Source organism: Phyllopteryx taeniolatus, chromosome 4 (genome assembly GCF_024500385.1).
Source record: "Phyllopteryx taeniolatus isolate TA_2022b chromosome 4, UOR_Ptae_1.2, whole genome shotgun sequence".
In the NCBI taxonomy this organism is placed as follows: domain Eukaryota; kingdom Metazoa; phylum Chordata; class Actinopteri; order Syngnathiformes; family Syngnathidae; genus Phyllopteryx; species Phyllopteryx taeniolatus.
In genome coordinates, this window is record NC_084505.1 from 19,982,425 (window position 1) to 19,992,078 (window position 9,654).

The 9,654-nt window shown below is 42.6% G+C and overlaps 1 protein-coding gene across 7 annotated transcripts in view; it reads left to right on the top strand.

Moving 5' to 3' along the window:
• radil (Ras association and DIL domains) overlaps nucleotides 1–9,228 on the top strand; it is a 33,128-nt gene extending 23,900 nt beyond the window's left edge. For 4 of the 7 annotated variants that reach the window (XM_061770357.1, XM_061770356.1, XM_061770363.1 and 1 more), the window contains 7 exons: nucleotides 1,109–1,281; nucleotides 2,365–2,515; nucleotides 3,843–4,054; nucleotides 4,929–5,181; nucleotides 6,343–6,488; nucleotides 6,992–7,131; nucleotides 8,149–9,228. In XM_061770357.1, the coding sequence (XP_061626341.1) occupies nucleotides 1,109–1,281; nucleotides 2,365–2,515; nucleotides 3,843–4,054; nucleotides 4,929–5,181; nucleotides 6,343–6,488; nucleotides 6,992–7,131; nucleotides 8,149–8,248 (1,175 nt within the window). In that variant the 3' untranslated portion in view covers nucleotides 8,249–9,228. The remainder of the gene's footprint in view (nucleotides 1–1,108; nucleotides 1,282–2,364; nucleotides 2,516–3,842; nucleotides 4,055–4,928; nucleotides 5,182–6,342; nucleotides 6,489–6,991; nucleotides 7,132–8,148) is intronic. The other 3 variants (XM_061770361.1, XM_061770362.1, XM_061770360.1) reach the window with 3 other exon arrangements.
• The last annotated feature ends 426 nt before the right edge of the window (nucleotides 9,229–9,654 follow it).

Here is a 9,654-nt window from a genome sequence, read left to right on the forward strand (position 1 = left end):
ATTTGCGCACACATTCACACCTACGGGCAATTTAGAGTTGTCAATCAATCAACCTAGCATGCATGTTTTTGGGATGTGGGAGGAAAGCGGAGTGCCCGGAGCGCCCGGAGAAACGTAAACTCCACACAGGCGGGACCCCGGGATTGGACCCCACTCCTCAGGACTGTGAGGTAGTCGCTCTAACCAGTCGTCCGCCGTGCCGCTATATGTAGTTTATATATTTTAAAATGAAATGAAAAATACATTTGGATTTCAAAGAAAGTATTGTACCGCGTGATTGTGACAGCAAACCCAGTGTGTGTGGGCGTGTACGTCGATGTGTGAGTGAGACGGGACTGCGCGGGCGTCGTCTACCGAGCGCGCACAGCGGCAAGTGTAGTGACGGCGATTAGCGGAGGAGCTAATAAAGCCCTTCAAGCAGCAAATGGGCGCTTCGTGCCTTTATTGCCCAGCCCACCCGGCTCGGCTGGGCAACGGGAGAAGGGTCTCCCGACCACGGTCAGGTGACCGTAGCGGGAAAGGTTAACACTTCGTATAAAGAAACTAAAATGCATTCAAATAAACAACAAGATGCTTTTCCTTTCCATTAGTGTGAAAAAAGGAGGGCGAAAAAGGCAAAGATTGTCCCGCCGCACAAACACAGACACGCACGATGCACTCGCTAAGCACAAACACTATGGTGCTGGGACAAAATGGCGGACGAGGCGCCGGCGTCGTAAAGTCGAGGACTTCCTGGATTTCAATACAATTCCAAATTGAAGTTGTAGTTTTATAAAATGATTTGATTCTTTTTTAATACAAATACATTTTTATGACTTCATCCTTTAAAATCGATGTCATTATATTTCTATACAAATCCAAATGTTTTTGTTCCTTTGATTAGGTTCTGAATACAATTCCAAACGAAAGTCACATTTAACACTGATTTATATGGTCTTATTAATAATCCAAACTAATTCAATATTACAATTGAATGAAAATGTTAATACGAAATCAAATCAGTTAATATTGATCGAATGTCCTTTCAATGATTTCTGTTGAAGATATGGTGGAACGTTCAGCGCCACTCAGAGACCACGTACGTGTGTGTGTGTGTGTGTGTGTGCAGGTCCATCTCGTGGCTGGTTCCAGCGTTCCAAAGTCCTGCAGATGCAGGCGTGTCTGCGGATGGTGTCGGAATGGGCCCGCGAGTCGGCCTTGGGACATCTGCTGGACAAATTCTTCACCAAAGTCAACGGTGCCATCGCCATCCTCGCTACACCACCGCAGCAGCTCACGCAGGCAAGCCGCACGCGCGCGGATGAATCATTGAAGTCCATTTTTGAAGCCACTCAATTCAATTTGGACTTTTTTTAATAGAAGACAATTTACTCATTTCAATATAAAACGTACCATTTTGTGCTACTACTAGTTTTTCTATATGTATATATGTGTGTGCATATATATATATATATATATATATATCCATCCATCCATTTTCTTTTCCGCTTCTCCTCACGAGGGTCGCGGGCGTGCAGGAGCCCAGCCCAGCTATGTTCGGGCGGGAGGCGGGGTACATCCTGAACCGGTCGCCAGCCAATCGCAGGGCACATAGAAACAAACAACCATTCACACTTACGGGCATTTTAGAGTCGTCCATCGACCTAGCACGCATGTTTTGGGGATGTGGGAGGAAAGCCACGCAGGCACGGGGAGAACATGCAAACGCCACACAGGCGGGGCCGGGATTTGAACCCCGGTCCCCAGAACTGCGAGGCAGACGTGCTAACCAATTGTGCACCGTTCTAACCTGCACCCCTGTCTTTTATAAATGTAATTGTTTCATAAAAATGTGAACTCAAACAATATTTTTTTTTCACATTTATATTTTTTAAATAATTAAAACAATTTAAAATCCAAAAGAACTTACTATCGTTTTTATTATCAAAGCAGTCCCGTGCTATACAGTATTTTCATGAAAAAACTGATGTGTATTTTTATTTAAAAGATAATATGCAATATTTGTTCTCATTTAACTGCATTTGAATAAAAAAAAAAACTACATTTCATATTAGCTTGACGTACAGTATATTTTATAGAATATTGAATTTTAATAATTCTAATATTTTCATGTCGTTTATAATATAAATACAGCAATTAAATCCATCCATCCATGCATCCATTTCGTGAGCCGCTTCTCCTCACTCGGGTCGCGGGCGTGCCGGAGCCCAATCCCCGCACCTCAGAACTGTGAGGCTGACGCTCTAACCAGTCGCCCGCCCGCCCGCCCGCCGTGCCGCGCGCCCAATTAAATACAATATAAGTCAATTCCTGTGAATACAGATTTAAAAGCGGTTGAAACATTCCTTTCACTGCATCGTGCAGATGAGCTGGCGAGTGTTGTCTGGCGAGCACTCGTCCCTGAAGCCGGTGCAGCTGCACAGGATTCTAACCCAGTACCAGATCACCGCAGAAACCGGACCCGTGGCCGTGTGGCAGCCCGGCAGCGAAGATGAGGCCTACATCTACCGCACAGGTGACGCGGTCAGAGAGAGGACTCAATGTAATGTCAGGAAGAGGCCTGGATCAAGCTGATTCTGCATTTTTATTTCATTTATTTAATTATTGACCAAACTCTTTTCATGCGTGGCCGACCGGTCAGCCACTAGTTTTGTACGACGTAGCAACTAGCCAATGAAAATGCACATAAGCCGTTAGGGGCCGTTAGGTACATTATTCAGGATTAGCGCTCACACTTAATATTCAAATACTTTCACACGCACACAAACTACTGAAAGGCTCTCATAAACACAACTCAAACCCTCTCCTACGCACGAGTCTACTACTCAGACACTCTCACAAACATTACTCAAACAGTCTCCTAGGCACGAGTCTTGCGCTCATAAAGACTCCTCAAATGCGTTCACGCGAGCATGTCAATCACATTCTCGCACGTGTCACTGGCATTCACGGGTTCATGACAATCATGCTCACACTCAATTATAGAGATGCACTGCAGTATTTCATATTTAAAATATGTATAATTTTGATGGTTATAGCACATAGCAAATACAAAAAAATCCCCATCTTGAGAAACTAAAATATAACCTCAAATGAAATAGTTAATTAATTCAAGAAATAAAGTGATTTTTATTGTAGAAATTAGGCTGGAATTTGCCCTCTGAAAAGTACTTCAGTGTTTAATCACTCTATGAGTACTGAAGAAAATGTTTTCAACTATGTTCTAATTTATTGAGATGTACCTATATTCAAAAAAAGTCATGAAATATTTGACTCTGAGTGTGTGTAGTCTGTAGTGCATATCTAGATGACATGAGTTCCACTCCGACTAAATTCCTCCATTCCCTTTAGCCACCTCATTAGGTACACCGGCGCCGGGGAGCTCGAATGCGACTTTCCGGCCATACTGCCTGCAACTAACCGTACGCACTTCAGATTGGAACGCGGCGGTCTTGACTCCGCTTGCACTTTATTTATTCGGCAGCAGCCGCGTCCGGTTAATGTTGTCTCGCTCTTAATAGACGAGTCAGCCTAGCCCTACGTCATACACAACACGGCTTCCGATTGGCCGACCATCACGTCATACACCACGGAACGGACACATTAAAAGCAGTCCTTTTAAAGCAATGAGGAAAAGCGTTATTGTAATACAATAATCAACAAGTATACGACATATACACATTATAAATATATATATGTACTAGACAGTATAATGCTATGTAACGCTACTGCTTCAGTTAGGCTTAAGCTAGCTAGATAGATAGCACTAACATTTACATTTACCTGATTTTGATTCATGTGAAATGCTAACGATGCTAACATGGCTCCATCGGTGCATTCAGTGGACCTCCTGGAGAGCTTCGAGAACCACCCTCCCGTCGTGCTGCCCAGCGGCGGCTTCGGCGTGGACCTGGATGGCGAACGCGTGGAGGACAGCGTCTACCGACAACTGCTCTACGTACGACACTTCTTGTGGGGCCTGCGCGCCAAGACGCACGCTAACACTAACACCACGTATGCTAACGGCAACAACAACAACGCAGCTGACGTTCAGGTGAGACGCTGTACCAATATAGAGCAGATTGTGATTTGTACACACACACACACGCACATGCACTTGTACACTCTCACACGTTTGTACACACACCTGTGCACGCACACACAATTGTACACATGCACATTTGAACACATTCATGCACTTGTATGCATGAACCTACAGACTTGGTGACATACACTTGTAATTACACTTATAGACGCACAGGCACACATGCATGCACTTGAACACACAAACCTTTAGACACACACGTGCGCACTTGGATATGCACGTACATACATGCTCTTGTACACACAGACTTTTGTACATACATTACACACACACCAAAAGACTAATCTGTGCGTGAACAGCTGTGCTAGTTGAGGAGTTCCTTGGTAATCTTGCAAATGAAAGACAAAACCTCACACACACACACACACACACACACAAAAGAAGAAGCTAGACATGGTTAAATCACGGCTAATCTGCTTAGCGGTCAGGCTGTCTCATCGGTGGGCCGACTAGACCGTAATCCTCCATTTTAGAACATCCTCATCAAGACACTTCGTGCATATCGCCCCAAAATGAATACAGTCGCTACAGCAATCGTCCACTATTAGTGGTGGGTAGGAATGCCACAAGAAGGCCCTGCCGCCAATAGCGGAAACAAACTGGGACCGCAGGCCACAGTTCACACCCAGATGTTCACACGCCACTCCGGCTCCTGATGTCACTCCAAAGGCCACACCCCTTAAAGGCACACATCCAACACACAAATACTATCATACGTACAGTAATTTACAGTCAGAAAATCAAGAATACTCACCACAAACGTGGGAGGTTACTATACTGTAATGTATTTGTAATCATATTTCTACCTTCAAATGTATTCTAGAAGGAGTTGCTGCCCCCGCCCTCGATGCACGGTAGTCCCTGCTCGGCCCCCGGCGACGGCGAGGAAGAAAACGGCCGTAGTCAAGCGGCACACAGTCTCCGGAGGAACGGGGGCGCTGTCCATCACCACCACCATCATCGTCATCACCAGCAGCACCCGCATGCCATGGGAGGGAGCGGCGGAGGGGGGGCAGCCCCGCAGATGAACGGATGCGGCAAGAAGGCCAACGGACTTATTGCTAATGGCGTGGAAGGTAGGCGATTCATGACATACCCACAATTCTTAGCGGTAGCAGTGGCGGGTGTACAGTAACAGCTAACGTTGAGATCCTCCTTTTAGTTGACCTGTTAGGGTTGGAGCTAACCTTGAACCCTTTTTTAAAAAACACATTTCCATTAGGTTCACAATTGTTTTAATTCTACGTTTCAAAATGTGGTTTTAATTGATTGATTTATTTTTTATTAAGCTCACATTGAATTGGTCTACGGTTTAGAAATCTTACAAATAAACAAAAAGGCCCGATTTTTGTCTTGTAAATTTTATATAATTGAAAAAATAGATCTATATTTCTTATCATTAGATACAGTAAGGCGGCACGGTGGACGACCGGTTAGAGCGTGTGCCTCACAGTTCTGAGGTCCGGGGTTCGATCCCCGGCCCCGCATGTGTGGACTTTGCATGTTCTCCCCGCGCCTGCGTGGCTTTTCTCCGGGCACTCCGCTTTCCTCCCGCATCCCAAAAACATGCGTGCTAGGTTGATTGAAGACTCTAATTTGCCCGATGACAGCTGGGATAGGCTCCAGCACTCCTGCGACCCTTGTGAGGATAAGCGGCTCAGAAAATGGATGGATGTATAGATGCAGTAAATATATAAAATATTCATTTGATTTTATATTGTAAATCATTTAAGAAAAAAATGTAGCCTCCTGTTGAAGTGTTCCAAAGTGCAAAAAGCTTTAAACAAAAAAAATAAGCCCTAGTTTTTTTTGTTTTTTTTTAGAATATTTGTTTTTACTAAACATGCAGCACATCTAATTTACCCACTCCAAAATAAAATATGCTTTTTTTCTTCTTGTTTTTGTATTTTTTTAGCTGTTGAATTTATTTCAAAATATTTTAAAAAGAATTTATTTGACTTAACATGCCGCGGGTCAAATGAAGTGTAAGTAAAAAAGGCATTCTTTTGGTGATTTCCTTCTTGTAATGAGTATTTTTGGCAGACTACAGCAAAGCATGAAAGGAAACAGTGCCCCCTGCATGCGGTCAATCGAAGTGCATGTCGGAGCTCTATTCTGGAAACCCACACACACTTCAACCACACTTGCACTTGCACCGCACCGCTGTCTATTGTGTGCCTGGACCCCATAGCAAGACCCTGTGTGTGTGTGTGTGTGTGTGTGTGTTCCCTCTCCAGGCTGTGTTAGTAGTGGGTGTGAGTTCCCCTTCCCCGTTTCCTCCTCCCCCGGCGTCCCCCCTCTCCCTGCTGACATGTGTGTGGTGTTTGTAGTGGAACTGGACAAAGGACCATACGGACTCGGCATGGGACTCATCGACGGCCTGGTGAGTTATTTGATTTGATTTTTTTAATTATACAGTGGGAGGTCAAACTATGTGAACCCTCTGGAATTTCTTACATTTCTGCATAAAGTGGTCATAAAATCTAAATCTTAATCTTAATCACAAGAATAAACAAAGTTGATTTAAACTAATGCCACACAAAAAATGATGTTTTATTTGATCTAATTTTACATTTTTAATGACTAATACCATGCAGCAGTTTAACATTTTTAAAAGCTGAAATTAAACAAAATACAACTATTTTTTTCTTAAGTACGTACATTTTACATTGTATATTTTTTTAGGGCTAAACATGCAACGAGTCAAATTGACCTGCTTTAAAGTGTTTTAGTGTCGGTCTTTTAAAAAAAAAATGTTGCCTGCAATTATTGTATACTGTTCTGTTCAGAATCCATTCAGAATGTATTTTAAAAAAACATTCAAATATATGTATAATAAAAAGTCTATTTTTTTTTTACCTGGTTGGTCACCTGCCCCCCTTTTAGCACACGCCGCTCAACGCCCCGGGCATCTACATCCGCACGCTGATCCCCGAGGGGCCGGCGGCGTCCGATGGCCGGCTGAGGATCGGCGATCGGATCCTGGCCGTCAACGGGACCAGTCTGATAGGAGCCGACTACCAGAGGTGAGCGGGGAGATGCCATCGAAGCCGTCGTTCTGCACGCTCGTTCGCTGTCCTGTATTTAAGGTACCGATAGAAAAAGCAGGAATTTGCCGGCTTCCGAGGTTGTGCCAGAAGGTGTAACATAAAATTGGCACATGAATAAAAAAAAAAGAAACAAAACCAAATCTTTTTTTTTGTAGATAAAAAGTTGTAACTTTACAAGAAAAAGTTGACATTCTGAGCAGGAAAGCAAAATTGTAATCTAACGAGAAAAAAAAAAAAAGTCCTTCAAGAAAAAGTCGTATTCTTTTTTCAAGATTTTATTTTGAATTTTACAAAAAAGCTATGGAAAAAATGTACTGATCCAACAAGACTGAAGTTTTGGTTTTCCTACATGTAGTTCACAATCTTATTAGCTTTCACCTTTTGGGAGAAAAAAAGTATAAAACGAGAATAAAATTGTAGTTTTATTGACTTACAATCTTAAAAAAAGAAAAACATTTTGACATAAAAATTCAGAATCTTACAGGGAACATTTTCAAAAAAAAATTTTCAAGAAAGGACATTTTAATCTCCCACTTAAATTTGTCAAATATAAAAAAAAAAAAATGAAACCAAAAAGACTCAAGTTAAAAAAAATCTACATAAAGAGACATGATCTTGCAATCTCATAATTTTAAAAGAAAAAGTCTTGACGACGTCATTGATCGGACGGGCGAATTATGACATTAAAGCCGGACAGCGTGAAATGCTAATTATCGGCCGATAGCGATCACGCCGATCGGATCGGTGTAAAGTCTACCTTTCACACAACCCCAAAATTCCGTATCGGTACCTTTCACACAGCTCAGCGAGCAGAAAAGTCCAGCTTTTATGGGTAGTGTCAAAGCAGTTTTTCCGCTTCGGATACCACCTCAGAAGTAGACTTTCACTCCCTATTTCGTAGCGGAAAGCCGTCTTTTTGATTGACAGGCGCTGCTGAGCTGCGTGTCACTCAACCCTTTCCCTTTCCCCCCCCCCCCCCATCGTTTCGTGTAGCGCGGTGGATCTGATCCGCCTGGGAGGAGGTCGCCTCCGCTTCCTGGTGGCCAAGTCGGACCCGGAAGTTTCGGAAAAGATCAGCGCGTCGTCCTGTTGACGGACGGATGCACGGACCTGGCCGCCAATCCAACCGCAGATGTCCAGTATGGAAACTAGTGACATATCAATAATCGTTTACAGGCTGGCGCGTATGTAAATATTGTTTGTAAAGAACCCATCGCTCGCTGATTGGTCAATTGGCTGAAGCTCAGCCCAGTTTTGTTCGTGATAAACCAACATGGATGACGGCGATGATGTCATCACCATGGGACACTTGAACTGTTGTTGGTCTTTTGATTCCGTTTTTATTGTTTGGACCCCGGCACGGTTTTTTTCAAGCATGTGTATCCTGATGAAAACTTAGTAGCGCCCCCTGGAATGTTACTTTAAAAAAAAAAAAATCAGCCCCTGACACCAGTTCCACCAATCGATCCGAAATTAGGTGGACATATCATCCATGACGGGACGCACAAAGAACTCTCAAGGACCCATGCCCAAAATTGAAGCGGAAGTCTGCCGTTTTGGGCATATTCGCTCAATAGCAACCCCTGGAAGGTTGGGGAATTTCTTTTTTTGCCTCCGACACCAGTTTTAGAGCTTGATGTGAAATTAGCGGGACATGTCAATCGTGACTGGATGCTCCCAAAAAAAGTCTCAAGGATCTATGCCTGAAATTGAACAGCAAGTCTGCTTTTTTTTGCTTTGGGCAAATTCTTCTTTGACAAACAAAAGCACATATCCTCGGACACACGGACAACGCTAAATTGCGAAGATTTCTCTCTCTCTACGTTTTCTAATGTGAGTCAAGCATGGCATCAAACTTTTTGGAACATTATTAACGAGGGCCAGTCCATTGCTGTTTGCAGCTTTAATTCGACTTCTTTACATGATAAAACATTTCCAAGTGTGTGAATGTTTCCCTTTTTTTGGCATCCTTTTCCACTCCCGACCATATCCGGAAATGCAAATCAATACTTCTGTTGGGTCACACTGGGAAGTATGCCGAGTAAACAAGACAATAAAGGTGTTTGAAGTCAACATGGATTTAATAAAGTAGTATTATTTGGAGAAAAATCTATTTATATATAGTATATGGTCTCAGATTGTGAACATTTTTCAAGGTTAAAAGACATTTTTTCATATAAAAAGTTGTAATCTTGAAAAATGTAAATATTTTTCAAGATAAAATTCTGGATCTTACAAGGAAAAAGTTTGTAATATATTTTTGGGGGACAAAAAGTCTTTTAGAAGAAAAAGTCAGGGAGTTTCAAAGTCATAATCTTACAAGAAAATGGTTGTAACCATAATGAAAAAGTACAAAAATTCAGAACGAGGAAAAGTCAAGAAGTTGGTATCTTACAAGAAAAAGTCATGAATTAAAAATCTTACAAAAAATGTGTACATACATTTTTCCAAGAAAAAAAGACTAATCCAGAGACACTACAAAAGATTTTCTAGTTGTCA